General features: G+C 32.0%; 1 protein-coding gene across 2 annotated transcripts; it reads right to left on the bottom strand.

Moving 5' to 3' along the window:
• Positions 1-309: 309 nt before the first annotated feature.
• On the bottom strand, positions 310-9791 carry LOC139498348 (cholecystokinin receptor type A-like). Of its 2 annotated transcripts, none has more exons than XM_071286727.1 (2): positions 9680-9791; positions 310-3535 (listed from the first exon to the last, which is right to left on the bottom strand). In XM_071286727.1, the coding sequence occupies exon 2, from the start codon at positions 3280-3282 to the stop codon at positions 1900-1902; it is 1383 nt and encodes a 460-aa protein (XP_071142828.1). In that variant the 5' UTR covers positions 3283-3535; positions 9680-9791; the 3' UTR covers positions 310-1899. The 2 variants fall into 2 exon arrangements, 1 of the variants encoding a protein (XP_071142828.1); XR_011657901.1 differs by lacking the exon at positions 9680-9791 and adding an exon at positions 6397-6731 and having other exon boundaries at positions 1850-3535.
• Positions 9792-16199: the final 6408 nt, after the last annotated feature.

Genomic DNA, 16199 nt, shown 5'->3' with positions numbered 1-16199 from the left:
GTAAACCGACAAATTTTCATGTCCTAGTACCAAATCATGAACTTCTCCATATGTTGTGACATGCCATTTCATAATATCTTTCTATTAACTTTAAGATTATTTTTTTCATTATGGATGATATTTATGTTAAATTTATTTGGAAGTTTGTTTTTTTTTTGGATTTGGACGAATCAGAGCTTGCATTAATTTGTATATGTCTATATATATTTTCGGGATTATAAGTACTCAAATTATCGAATGGTTATGTTTGTTGTTGGGTTGTTTTATTTACCTATACCCACAAGTCCTAATCATTATAATGTTGTTTCCTTTGAACTTTTACTGGACAATGCTTTATTCAATGGTGTATTTAAACTATCATTTACATTGTACAACATATATAATATTTCATTAGAAATCAAACTCAAAATGTAACTTGATGGTTTTACCATTCGTCTCAACTCGGCTGATTCCGTACCCTCATCTACGGAGAGTAGCGGATTCTACCGAGGATTGCCGAATGGATGGTTAACCTCAATCATAACCAGGACGCATTATTTAGTGCAAATGAGCAAAACTTGACAAGGTGAATTATTGAATGACGTATAAAGTTAACCGCAATACATTATTGATTGTTAATCTCCTCGAATCGATTAGTCGGTTAATTCTTGTAAGTAAAATGAACACCATCGAACCGTTTGAACGGCTAGCAAAGAACACCAATAAACCATTTAAATGGCTAGTAAAGAACACGAAACACACATGTAAAATGCTAGCAAACTTAAGAATACTAAATTTGAAACAATTTAAACAGATAACAAAGAACACCAATGAACAATCTAAACAGATAACACCAATCAACAATATAAACAGATAACAAAGAACACCAATCAACCATTTAAACAGATAACAAAGAACACCAATCAACCATTTAAACAAATAACAAAGAACACCAATTAACCATTGAAACGGCTATCAATAAACGAAAAATCAACTTTTCAAAATGCTTCCAAAGAAAATCAATCAAATGATGCTTGCAAAGAACACCAGTCAATCATTCTAGATTTGAAAACATATCCAAGTTAACTTCTGATAAAAACATTTCTACATGTATCCAGTTAACGTTTAACATGATACTAGGACCAATATTAGAAATGTTTACTTTTCTCTATTTCTCTTGTTCGTCAATATCTTTTTTTATGGCCACTTTTATTTACAAAATATAAACATGAAGGTCATTATAATTCACTATATATCAAAGTTATAATCTTCTGAAAGTAAATATGTCTAAGTCCTAATCTTATGAAAGTAGAAATGTCTAAGTCCTAAATATTTATGTTATTCTATAAGTGGAACAGTGTAAAAGGAAATGATAAGTAAAGACTCTTATTAATAAGTACTTGTAAATAATTCGTGACCTAGGATCGCTCTAAATGTTTAATAATCTAAATAAAGTAGGTGAGGGTATATAATTATACTGTGAATAACATATTGAATTTTTCTATTCCTTTAAGATCCTTTAAGTCCTGTTCGGTCAAACTGTATTAAAAATTTCTAATTTTTGTTTTACATTTATCACTTTCAAATATTTAGATTTGAGAGTTCCTTGTGAAGGGTAATCCAGAAAATTGCTTTTTATTAAATTTAAAAGAATATGTGGTATGATTACAAATGAGACAACTCTCCACAAAAGACAAAATGACACAGAAATTAACAACTAAAGTCACCGTATACGTACATGTACGACCTTCAACAATGAGCAAATCATGTTATTTTTAATTTAACAAAATTTCAGATAATTAAGTGCCGGAAGATGCAAGACTCATCATTCAATCTACTCATGAATCCTCCCGCTAAAAAATCGATACAATTTCTTTATTATGTTTATCTATTACTAAATATATTTGTGAGTAAAAAAGACTACTTTGAACCTTTGTTTGCTTTCATTTCGGTGTGTTCGTTTCCACTATGTGCTCCTGACACAGACCTCGAATTAAGATTTTTTGAATTTCCACAGCAAAATATTTGTTTAAAAGCTCTTTTGCACTTAATTTTGAACTGGTTACTCACAAAACAGTAAACAATAGGGTTCAAAACACTGTTCATCAAGTATGACCTCAAAGTCATTTGATAAATACATTTCCCAGTAAATGAAAGGGTCATCACATACACCGGATTTACGTACCGCCAAATTACCATTCCTGTATACGGAATAAACGATACTATAAAAACAACAGTCACTAAAAATAACATCAGAGTTGTCTTTCCTACACGAGCTTTGTTGCCTTGTTCTTTCAAAGATATCTTTGATAGAGCTCGTCGAAAAAGGGATGTGGACTTCTTTTGTGTAGTATATCGGTTATTCTTTGGTTTAAGTTTATCTGCTGTGTTACTTCGTTTTCGAAATTCGTCTGAAACTTTGTGCCAAAATACAAACGAGGCAAGGCGAGTTCGCTTCTGTTCTTGTTCGATTGAGTCAAGGTCATCCACTGTGTAACTGCTTTGAGATATTTCCTGATTCGGAACTTTTACACTTGTTGATTTCAGAATCTGTCTCCTATTCCATATTGCTTTACCGACAAAAGCATACAGAGTTATAAGAATGCAATCTGTTACAAAGTGTCCCAACAATAAGAATAAAACAAAATATATTGGATAATTCGTTTTTAACATTTCGTCGTCTATCAGACACGTTTTCCCACCAGGAATTGTCATCGTGCCGTAAAGTATCAACATTGGCCAGTTAGTGCATAATCCAAAAACAGTCCCAATAAATACTAACTTTTTCCCTAGTCTTGGAGAGATATGTTTGTTGTGAGGTCTACAAATTCGTTTAAATCGGTCCACTGCTATAACGACCAACAGAAATGTTGTCGTATTGTTAATCAATCCTGTTAAAAATCTTGAAATTTTACACAAGACAGGATAGTCAAAATGTTCGAAATTCAACAAAATTACCAGTTCAGTAGGCATTGATGTTGTGCAATTTATCATATCGTATGTCGCGAGAGCGAGTATGAAAACACGAGATGTTGATTTCGGCCATTTAAATAAATAAACGTAGATAACTAGTGCATTTCCAGGCAATCCAACCAATAACAACAAGCACACGTATATGAACGAGGGCACCAAAAAACTATAGTCAACAAACGTAGTTGCGTTCGGAAAATCGTTGTTAAACCTACTCATATTATGAAAGGAACTTGTAACGTTAATATTCCATTGGTCAACAGCTGTTGTAGACATCCAGGAATAAGTTGTAATATTGAAATCTGATTGGTTGATCGGCAAAGCAGACGACATCTTGTACGATCGATTTAACAACCGCTGTTCCTTTCTTATAACTAACCCAAAAGGTTAGAGCTAGATAACAATCCATTTTTCATTTTCAAAGTTGAATTGTCAAGCGGTCGTGATCAAAATATAGAAAATACCTCTATAAGAATTACTACTCCAGTTGTCACAAAAGATTCTTCCGTCTTCTTCTGTCTGGCAAATCCTATCACTTATGATTAAGTATTCTTGTAACGAGAAGCTTGTATATCAATTGATAATTCTGAAAAATATGTACAATGACATGTAAATAAATTGTAGTAAGTAGATTCGTTATATTTATAAATTTAAATGCAGATTTAAGTACATGCGTGCTGAATTACGCCTTTTTTCTCTTAAGATGATATAACTAGATAAAGGGCGATGACACTAGAAAATTTATTTTAAAGTTTAGAAAACCCAAAGTACTTGTACATGTACATACAGCAACGACCACATGTTTTTGGAGGCGGCTTAAAAGGGGATATTTGAAATGAAAAGGCTGGCCTTGTATGAACTAAAGCATAGATAAGTCACATGTTGTTCAATATATACAGAAGGAAATTAAATATTATGTCCAGAAAACGCAGAATGAAATTAGGAATAACATAGAAAATATATTTCCTCGCGTATGGGACTTCCCAACGACTGTCGAAAATGTATTTTCCGTCTGCGAATAATACCCAGGCTGCTTTTTTAGAAATAAATGCATGTTATCGTCTAGCTTTTATTCATCGAAGACAGTAATTTAGTTAATATATTCGACCGTTAATTATTTTGATGTTGTGTAAAGAGTGACAAACAAAGTTAAAGGTCCATTTACATCAGACAAGAAATTGGCTATATTAAGATAAATACAACAAAAAAGACCGACAACGATAATGGAACTTTGCAACAAAACCAAAGATTTGCAACAATTTTAAACAAAATTGAATTAATTAATATAATTTAACTTCGTTAGTCATATAGCAAGGTCTTATCAAATGGAAGGAACCTATTGTAAAGCCCAGACAGATATAATGTCGTACAACACTTAATAGAAGCCAAGAAACGAAATTTGATTTTGTTTGGAGGAATCAAGTGAATATTGTATTATAATTCCTGTTTACAACAACTATAACAATCAGATGAAGGAGTATTTTAAATGACCAGACGATGCTCTTTCAAATGATTTTAGACAGAGAATGATATATCAGCTTCAGTTTAAACTCAAACACAGAGGCAATGTAATACCCTAGAGTACTGAATAAAGGCAACAGTAGTATACCGCTGTTCGAAATATATAAATCGATAGAGAAAAAGCAAATCCGGGTTATAAACTAAAACTGAGGGACACGTATCAAATATAAGAGAACTACGACACAACAGAAACACAACAATAAAATGTTACACACACAGAAACGAACTACTACAATACAACAATGGCCATTTTCCTGACTTGGTACAGGACATTTTGACAAAAAAAAATGTGGGTATAACCTGAAAGTAGTGTTAAATATAAAAAAGAAGATGTGGTATGATTGCCAATGAGACAACTATCCACAAAAGACCAAAATGACACAGACATTAACAAGTATAGGTCACCATACGGCCTAAAACTCTATTATAAAAAAATGCATATATTACTGAATAGTAAACATGCATATGTACTTTTAGCTCGATTATCTATATCATACATGTATAGGATCGGTAAAGGAAAGAAACCAGGAAATAAATACGTATGTCCAGGATTGTACTCTAAGTCATGTTGTTGTTTTGTGCATTTTCCTTTATTTTTCAAATCTAAAAATGTCGATTCATCGCTGAGCGATAAAATGTCATTAACAGGTCACTTAATATTATCTGGAATGTACAGAGTAAGGTAAGGGAAACTACTCCACATGGAGGTGATTCGCTTATAGAATGCTTATACACATTAAAGAAACTATAATTGTCTGTTTTGATTGCCTTTTTGAGACAGAATTTTCTTATAATTTGTCAAAAAGAAAATTTTACTATGCTTTTTTCAAAAATATAATAAAAAGTATGGGTCACTGTGCTATTTTTCAATCTAAGAGTCGTAGAAAATTGCTTAAATTTGGTTAGATTGGTCATGAAAAAACACATTGTTGTGCTAAAAAAAATCTATGAGATACAATTTTAAAATAAACTGTGAGAAGATAGGTTTTATTATATGTTTTAAGAAAATAAAAATAAAAAATGGTGTCACTGAACTTGTTTTATTGCTACAAGTAAAAAAAAAAATCTCTAATAGTCCAGTGCATTTTTTTTTAATTAAAAGAGTATCTCCACTTAAATGGCTCATTTGAAAAAAAAAATGATTCTTAAAAACAAAAACAAAAAATGATATTTGTTTAAATTTTTTGAATTATACAACAAATCACCATGTTACCTTTATATAAATAAACAGTCTAACCATTAAATTGCAAATATGTCTCCAAATTTGCAGATTTGGGCAAATTTTTAGACCAATTTTGTACTGTGATTGTACAATCCAAGATGGCGGTATACCATGAATCAACCTTAAAGATAAGATTAACCATACAGTATGAATTATTAAAAGAACTGAAAAAGAAGGTTTTCAGGTGGATGTAACATCTATCTTTTCATGGGATGAACGGCAGCACAATGAAGAAAAACATTCTTGCAAATAAAAATAAAAAGAATTAGAAAGTAGAGATCCGCCAACATGACAACGTTATATTGGGCTGTGTAAAAGCCTATGCATTGACCATACATGTAGATCCATAATAGGATCACGGTTGGTTATGATCCATTATCCTTCCCCGCAACCTCCTCACCCCTAATCCGCCTCCGATGCCAATACTGAAGTACTTTTACGATGGTCAAAGTATTGCAGTCTTATATTTCATCAACAAAGGTTTCGGCATCTTTTATTTAATTTTGTTTTACCAATCACAAAAAAAAAAAAATTCGTAACACATTCTAAATATGTCTTCATTGCAAACTATTTATTAGAAAAGCCAAAAAAAAAAAAAAACAGCCCATGATAATGGCCTGTACTGATCTAGAACAGAGCTATAAATAAAATAAAAAATGGTATAAGTAAATGCATGCTTGGTAAATTAAGTTATCTGGACTCACCCTTTCCTACTGCTATTGTTTTGTTCAATTGAAGTATGTAAACTTGAGCAAACTAACTATAAAATAATTTATTCGGAATTTAAGTTGCGTGCCATTCTTGTGACAACATCCTATTGCACTTAAACGAAAAGAAAGTGAAATAGTCATTCAATATCTTTATATTTCATAATACATTTTCATCGAAACCTTATTAATATATAAAAGAAAAGAAAGTTAAATAGTCAATAAAATTATCTCTCCGGTTCATAAAGGGGTTTTATGAATGTTGTCATATTTTCATAGAAATTTTCTTTCGATTTCGATAAATGAAATAATAACTTGAATGAATAAAAAAAAAGTACACGAACAACACGTATTCAAGTGATTTGTAGAATCCCCATCCCACATTATTCAGAAAACCTCGGTATTATTCATGTCATTAAAGTTTATAGAAAAACACAAGTTCGGAAATTATTTGAGTTTATATATAAAACATCGTGTTTTATAAAATATTATTTATAGCCTTTGGAGCACACACGTATTTAGATTAACTATATCAACTGTGTTTGATATACATTGTAATGGGTCGTCATTTTTTTTAACTAAAAAATGTTTTATCTCAAAATAAAACCCATAAACCAATGTATTTATCATTTTTAAAAATTTCACATTTCAAACTCGTTCATGAGATTTACTGACTCAACCTACAAAATTGTGGTTTATTTGATAAATAAACATAGCCATTTATTCATAATGTAATTCTTGATGGACGGATTTATGAGAGAATGGAAGTGTTCCCGGTCCCCTTTTGTTGGAATAAATTTGGTTGATTGTTAGATTATCACTGTAGCATGACTTGATCAGACCCCTAGTTGGCAGTAAATTAGCCCCACCTAAATAAAATTGAGAATGGAAATGGGGAATGTGTCAAAGAGACAACAACCCGACCATATCTAGCAGACAACAGCAGAAGGTCACCAACAGGTCTTCAATGCAACGAGAAATTCTCGCACCCGGAGGCGTCCTTCAGCTGGCCCCTAAACAAATATATACTAGTTCAGTGATAATGAACGAATACTTCTGGGTCCACAATGGGCCATTCCAGTTAATATCTGCTAAAGGGGAAGGATGGTCCTTTCTGAGGGGTGTAAAATGTATACATCTTAGGGGTGAAATGTTGGGTATTTTCATCTGACACGTACACTTGTACGCAAAAATTTCTGAGGGTCTTGCAGCAGTAAATAATTAAAAATAATTACATCTTGGGGGTTACAAAAAATACCTATTTCAGATCTACATCTGATAGGTCTTAATTTATAGATCTGATAGGTAGTTTTTCATGATGTTTTTTTCTGATAGGTATGAAAAAAAATCTCCCCATCCATCCCCACCTGCCAGAAATTAACTGGAATGGCCCAATGCACTAAGTTGTTATGTCAGTTTCTTCTATAGATTGCAATACGGTATGGGTTTTATTGATTGTTGAATACCGTACGGTATCTATAGTAACCTTCCCCCATGTTTTTTTTTATCAGTTTTGCAGAAATGATTGTAGGGCAACAGTATAGTGGATACTATAGAACAATATTGTATAAGAACAACTTATGGAAACATTAGCAGCATTAAATGGGATATTATTAAACAACAAAAAGCAGCACTATTTATGATAATATAAGCACAACTTAAGATTTCAGTGTTTAATATATTATAAAAACAACTTCGGACAACAGTATTTTGGATATAATAACACATTTTAGAGCAAAAATATATATACATTGTAGTATTGAAAAAACTAAGGGTACACTTTGTGACATTATATTAAATGCATATACGATTAAAGATTATATTTTGAAGATAGATACAATAACCTCATGAACATGTTGCCGACCGTTCATTTAATATCATGACTATCTAGTTTGATTTACAAATTCATTAATGGGGCACTAGCTGCATACTCATGTTCATGCACTGATTTGACTCAAATTCTCATATTTCATTTATAACAATGTAAAACATTTATCCAAACTATTAAAAGTCTAAGATACTAGTAAACAATTAACAAGGCATAGGCTCGATTATATGTAGCTTCGTTTCGTGTGTATTTTAGTCCAGACGCCATCTAATTAACTATCGAGTTGACCTCCGAAGTACTCCGATGACAATATAAGTGATGTAAACATAAATATAGAAATACATGGATTAAGCGAACACGTGCAATTTGATTTTTCTAGGTCTGTTTAATTTTGGATAATAGATTATATGTTTATCGTCGTTTTTACCTGCATAAGAATGATTTTTAGTGGATTGAATTAGTCAATCAAATGATTTACCTTCAAACTTTCAATGTTGACATTCTGTTCCTTTAAATAATTTTACACGCACTATTCATGCGTTATACTTCTCTAGATAAGGGATTGAATTAAAGTTCACATGAATACGGATTTAATGAGGTCGAATTATTCACTTACAAGTGAATAATTCATGATAAATGTTTCTTAGCTTATTTTGACAAATTTAAACCATACTGCCTGCTAAAAGCGAATAATTATTTCCTTTTCATTAATGATTGAACAAAAAATAAATTAAGATTTTTTATATATCTCGTAGCTAGTGCCCGTTTAAACATTTTTATTTCATTGTTTGTTAATTTAAAAGATAATTGAAATCAATGTGTTGGTAAATTTATGCTTAAAAGAAATTTCATGGGTAACTTATTTGTATCTCGCAGATGGCATCGCAAAGACACATGATTTCGAAAGGAAATGATACAATTTTTACGACGACTGTGCAATTTGAAAGTCACGCGGGGCCACAATGAACCAGCGGTCTTAGTAGCCGGTTCAACTACTGTAAAAAGCATGTCAACACGCAAGTTGTGAGCTCAAATTTTGCACGTGAAAAGGGGTAGGGTGCGGGGTTCAACTCCTTTCTTAATTAACTAGAAATATATCCCTCCTCTCGGCACTTTAGTTTCCCCCACCAATTAAAAACACACCGACATGAAATAACCAATACTTCCAGAAGTGGTGTTAAACACCACAAGTCAATAAATCAATCGTTGAAGCCAGCAATAATAGCAAAACACTTTAACTATTCAAGCACGTTAGGAGTTTGAACCTAAGCTTCTTTTAAGAAAATTATAATTGAATATAAACGAACAAAATTAAAAGGTATGCTGTAAATTATCTCAATACCAAAGCACTGATTCCTGCAAAGATAGTTTTTATTTAATTAAGGATACGAGATCAATCTTGTCGTAAAAACATTAAATTTTAAGACATACATGTAACAAATTTATACATACCTTTCATTAGTAAATACTTATATCATATATGTACAATTTTATCTCCAAGTAATTTGATGTCAATTGCCGGAAATATATGAAGAGATATTACAAGTAGTAGGGGAACTTTAGAAGGAAAGCGGAAGGCGACTATGATGTATACAATTGTATACTGACAGACCTAAATAACAACGATACCATAAAAAAGGGGGGTGTAAGAAAAGCATTATCACATAAAAAAAAACCCGGTTAGATTGCAAAACACCAAAACAAACAACACGGGGTGAACCAAATATATATATATATATTAGAATATCAACAATCGTAAATCAGAGAAGGTTCCTATCATGATAGAGGGTTGCTGCTCACAAGGAAGCTATTAAACCACGAGTTCCAAAATGGTGAAGTTGAAATCATCGCTTCGTAAATTTTACGGACGCCATCACGAGTTGGTTGACCGTTATGGAATAACCGTTTCACAAATGATATCGGATATTTTCCTTACGTCGTAACTACAATCCCCTTCCCTTTCATGAATGTGACCTACAGAATTAGACTATTTTTTGTTAGCTCATAAGCAACACGACGGGTGCCACATGTGGAGCAGGATCTGCTTACCCTTCCGCAGCACCTGAGATCACCCCTAGTTTTTTTGGTGGGGTTCGTGTTGTTTATTCTTAAGTTTTCGATGTTGTGTCATGTGTGTTGTTGTTTGTTTGACGTCTTTTTCATTTTTAGCCATGGCGTTGTCAGTTTGTTTTAAATTTATGAGTTTGACTGTCCCTTTGGTATCTTTCGTCCCTCTTTTAAGAAGAGTCAAATTGGCTTAATGACAAAATTTCAACAAGAAGACAACAACTCACAAAACATTGAAAATGTTGTTTGAGAAACACCCACCTGAGTAGAATATAGAAGTGTTGCGGTATTCATGTTTTTCAGTATAAATAAAAACACGAGCCATACGGTTCAGAAATAAACAAAAGATGCTATAAATCAATCTCTGTATATATAATTAGTTAGAACAATCACTTGATATGTGAAAATTAGATTGTTATATTACTGAGAAGTCGTAGCTGTTCTCGGCTATTTAAAGGTTTTAAAAAATTGTACTTTTAAAGTTTATCTTAATAATGTTAATAATGTGCACACCAGATATCGGAAACTTAGAAATCCTTCATCATGCGAATTAGGTTTGGGTAATCTCCTTGCATTGAAGGACCTTTCAGGCCAAAGTTTTCCTTTTCTTATATTTTGAGAGTACCAGGTTTCATATCTAGTTTATACTGCACTCGTTCTATTTGAGCAGTCAAAATGCGTTGACCGTATATTTCTAAGTCATATACAGTCGCTGACCTGATATCACTTTTTCTCATGAATATTTAAATAGAAATTGAATTGCCGAAATTGTAATTAATTATTCATATGACCTATACAACCTGTTGTTGTTTCCAAAGTATACAACGACTCAAACTTATTTCTTTTGCAGTTTTTAGAAAAATAAACATATTTCACTTGTTAATATTTTTGGTTTGCGAACTATAAATCATTATGTTTATGCTTATTGTTGATATTTTAGTTCATCCTCAAACAAACTTGTTCATCGTCGCTTGCAGGTTTCAACAGGTAGATGTACATTTCATTGTGCTGTACATTTCTCCGCCTGCATGATATGAGGCCTTTTTATAAAAGGGGGAAGTTTTCCAATATTTAAATCAAATAATAACATACACACTAAACAACAATTGAAAAAGTACTCTTTTAGATTTCAGTATAAAGACAATGATAGTGCCTCGGCACAGCCTCGCATTTCCCCGTTTGTAAGCCTCATCCTTATATCGTTGATATGTCAAGTCAATGCGCTATGGTTGCCTATAAATAGCACATAAAGACTCGAAAAAGGGAGTATTTTAATCTTTTAATTGTAGGAATGAGCAGCTGAGACATCAAGTACTTTTAAATTACCATTTCATATATTTTGAATAGAAAAATAACATTATTATACTTTATCATATACAGTCAAACCTTTTTTAAGAGACCACTTAAGAAAAGCATAAAAGTGGTCTCTTAAGACAGGCGGTCTTTTAATAAAGGTTTAATTTATATAAATGAGATGTACTACAGCTACAGAGGGATCTAAATTTGGTGGTCTTTTAACACAGTTTTTTTTCTTAATAGTTTCAAAATATACAAATTATCCGCAATTATACAACACAGGAAAGTTTACAACGGAGCAATGTCTCCTACTTGAGGTTACTCTTGAACCACTTGAATATCCATTGTGTTAGTTTTTACAGACTTCCCCTTTGGAATTTTATACAATTACTGTCTTTTGTTTCGGTAAATATGCGGTTTTATTGACTTTTGAAAAAAAATGATATTCACTGAGGCCGACGGCCGAAGTGAATATCAGTTTTTCAAAAGTCAATAAAACCCCATATTTACCGAAACAAAAGACAGTAATTGTTTTATTCCATAGTCAGAGAGAAGAAAATGTATCTAAAAATAAATGACAAACATATACCAATTTCTTTTTTTTACATGAAACATTTTACCATAACGTTGCATGTAAAAGCGCGTGACGTTTAGCGCGGTGAAAAACACTTTTTCAGGTAAATATGCTTTTTTATTCAAAATCCAATTCATATAGGAAACCTACTAAAATAATACCAATATGGAAAAAATCTTTTTATTCTAATGCAAAACAAGTTCATAATTAAATTTTAATCATACTTTCAGTGTAAAATCTTCATTAAAAAAAATTCCGCGAAAAGATGTTATCTTCTTTGGTCCCTACACTACGTGACGTCATATATATGCTTCCGGCGTCAAACATAAATACCGGGCGTTTTCTGGCTTCTGTGCCTCTTCAGAATGTAATAAAGTTTGATAAAAAGAAGATTTTTAGGCGCAACAAGTGAGTTTTTTGTTTATTATTGTAGAAATAACATGTCAATACATTCCGAAATTTAAAATGCCGGCTTCCTTAGTTACAGACAAGGAGATAGAGAATTTTACGCTTGCTGTCATCCAATCAGAACAATTGTTACAAAATAATGGCATTAGAATTGAGGTTACTCTTGAACCACTTGAATATCCATTTTGTTAGTTTTTACAGACTTCCCCTGTTGGAATTTATCTTGACATTCGGTAATTTTGTTGTACTTTTTTCTTTGAATTTTACTGAAAAAATGTCCTTCGAATCTTTTATTTCCGTTTCGGGGTTTTATTTGTCAATGATTTGCGTCGTTTCTGTACACTTCTGTTTAGATCTGCTTCCGCACCTCCTCCTTAACCCTCAAATCAGAAGTTGATGCAATTTTCTCAGAATGCTTGTCATAAGTAACATTTTGCCCATCTGATTTCATAGCCTTCACAAGTGCGTAATGTTGGGGCTAGTTTTTTTTATTCAAGAAGTTGGTCACAGTTCATGAATCTCTAGTTTTTATTTTGATTCCCTTATATTAATTTACAACTATTGAAGACAATACTCGCTTCCCTTTTCGGAGACTACGAGTGTCAAGTTCAATCCCCTTATTTGCTGATTATGAGGATAATCATCTTAAGCTTTTTGTTTAGGGTTTTGTGTACTGTTGTTTAAAAAAATGCAAAATATACCAAAGGGACCCATTCAAATTAAGGTGGTACTTTCACTAAAATTAATTTGGCTCGTTTAATTTTCATAAAAATTTTGACAAACATCAATTTTGATCATTGAAAAGCTATAACACAACGTAATTAAAACGTTTTGCTGACTTTACAGAGTTATCTCCCTGTAGTGTTAGGTACCACCTTAAAAGGTCGAAAATAAACTGACAACGTCATGGCAAAAAAAAAAAAAAAATGAAAAAGACAACCAGGTTTATTTCTGTTTCATTTGGTCTCTTGTGGAGAGTTGTTTCGTTGGTTATAATACTACATCTTCTTACGATTATAAACAAAAATACACAAAACACAGCATAGAAAAAAAGAGCAACACGAACCCCACAAAAACGAGGATAGTCTCAGGCGCCCCGGAAGGATAAGCTGATCCTGCTCCATATTTTTTTCTCTTTCAATTGTATTTTTCTAAAATGTTATCAGTATTGTTCTGATTAGTGACTTGTAATTTACTCTCATTGGTATCTTTTCGTCTCGTTTTTTGTTTTTGTGTGTACTAATATATGGGAAGGGAATAATAATATTAATGGGTACAAATTAAGGAAGCAACCAATTAATAATAAAACAATAAGGGGGTGGGGTGGGGGATCTGATTTTTTTTTTCGCGAACATATTTTTTTTGGTTTTTCGACCCTATGAACAAATGTTTTTTCAAGCTGGACCACAATATATTTTGTCATAAACTTGGGGATCAGAATGGTTTTTTTTAGAAATAAAAAAAAAAAACCCACATCCTCTCTTCTTTGACGTTCCCTATTTTACTCCTTTGGACATGGTTTCTACTTGTCTTTTGGATTGATCGATTTTATGTGAAACTAGTATAAGGGAAGGGACATATACTCTAGTATAAAATTGGTGTGTTACTGAAACATCAATGTAAGATTGTAACAGTCTGACATACTTCAATGTGAAATGTGAATAAAGTTTAGAGAAAATCATTTCCAGCTAAATTTTACATTTATTATACTCACTGACCTTTCATTATTTTCTGCTTTTCAAGTTTCGTTATGTCCAAACAATCAATCAATCACAGTCTTTAAAAAAAGGTCATTATTCTAAAACTGAGAAGCAAACTTTCTTAAATTGGGATTATTATTCCCTTTTGAAGACATATTAATGAATATTTTAACTAATCTATACAGGTTGAATGTGGTGCTTCTTGTGTAATGTTTTGCCTAAAAAATTATTCACTAGTTCAAAGGTCCTAATGTTGTGAATGATTGCCTGCCTTTTGGAGAACCTGTGCTCTTTCAGTATCGTTTTTCAAAAATCTATACCTCTCAAACTACTGGATCAATTCAACAAGGCTTGGGGTAAACGATCTTTATATCGCTACGAAGGATACACTGTTTGCAATGAATCGGTTCATATTTTAGAAGTCGCACCTGACACATACCACTGCCCTAAATCTCAGGTGTCCTTAAACCTAGAATTTATATCACCTTATCACCTTGGGTCATGAAATCTCATCTGATAAATAGGTGCAGTTATTTGAATTTTAATTTTGGGTTGTACTGCTTTATACTAATGAAAAATAACTGTACACATACAATGTATGCCTTAACCAACACATGTTTAATGGGCCCCAAAAAAAAGCATTAGAAAAGATTCAAAATATAAAATCAATAGATATACATGTACTAGTAAGCAGATGGGGTATAAGTGCCAATGAGACAACTCTCAATCCAAGTCTTGTTGCTATGTAGGCATATTATTTAACATTTTTTACACAATTGTATCAGGCATTTTAAGGGGCAGTTCATTTGACTAATGCAGATTATATACACATTTTTGGGGGTTCTCATCAGGCTTGAATATTCATTTTCAAATATTCTAGCCCCCCCCCCCCCCCCCATCAATAAGATTTTGACAATTCGTTTAATTCGAATAACATACAACGCAGAAGTAAAAACTACTTGTAACTTTATCTAAAAATTGATCAACATAGTTTATTGATCTTAATTTGAATCACGCAACTGACATTTTGCTAGAACGTAGTAGACGTTTATGCAATGAGAAAGAATTAACACTGTGCGGGACAAATTTGCAATTCCAGAATTGACAAATCTGAATTTGTCGGTTTACAAGATATCATAAATATGTTTTGCCCAAATGATAGATATAACAAAAAATAAATTTCCCCATTTGCCCCAACATGTCACCGTTGTCACTGTTGTCACCACAGCTGATTTAAAGTACATTTTCAATGGGAAATTTAAGAATTTCCATGGGAATATTCGAAGTTCGCATAGGAAAAATTTAAGTTCCTATTGGAAAAAGTAATTTTCCCATAGGAATTTTAAAGTTCCCATCGGAACTACAATTTCCCATGAAAACATAAGTAGATATTTTGTTCCCATGGGAAATTCTAAATTTCCAAAGGAAATTTTTGTTCCCAGGGGAACTGATTTTTCTTGACATGGGAACACCTTTTTCTATTGAGAACATTTTTTTCTTTTTTTCAGAATTTGTAAAAGAGCTGTGAAATATCGCAGTGGACTAGTATTAGTAACCATGACGGGAACAGTTTAACATGCATGTCATTTGATAAAAAAATGTAATTTCAATAATTTAAAAGTATTTCTATCATACTTTTACACTCAAAAATCGTTTATTATCGTTGAATGGTTGTTTTATTACTGAGAAGTCGAAGCTGTTAATGTTCTGTGCAATTTTAAGGATTTTAAAGAAATTCAACTTTATGTTAAAAGTTTATCATTATATTGTTGATAATAGCTCGTTCAAAATTGTTAATGTTGATTTTCATTCATGGTATTTTGTCATATATAAAAGTTTGAAATAGGTTTATAAAATTAAAAAAAATGGGTCAAGATGAAAACAATAGAAAAAGAGAATACCTTGGCATTAAAATATAAAATAGAGA

Source organism: Mytilus edulis, chromosome 12 (assembly GCF_963676685.1).
Source record: "Mytilus edulis chromosome 12, xbMytEdul2.2, whole genome shotgun sequence".
In the NCBI taxonomy this organism is placed as follows: Eukaryota; Metazoa; Mollusca; class Bivalvia; order Mytilida; family Mytilidae; genus Mytilus; species Mytilus edulis.
The sequence above is the reverse complement of the archived record's forward strand: the minus strand, read 5'-3'. Positions and strand labels throughout refer to the sequence as shown.

Bases quoted from the DNA above. Each gene is read 5' to 3' on its own strand.
- LOC139498348 (XM_071286727.1), bottom strand. From the start codon at position 3,282: ATGTCGTCTGCTTTGCCGATCAACCAATCAGATTTCAATATTACAACT.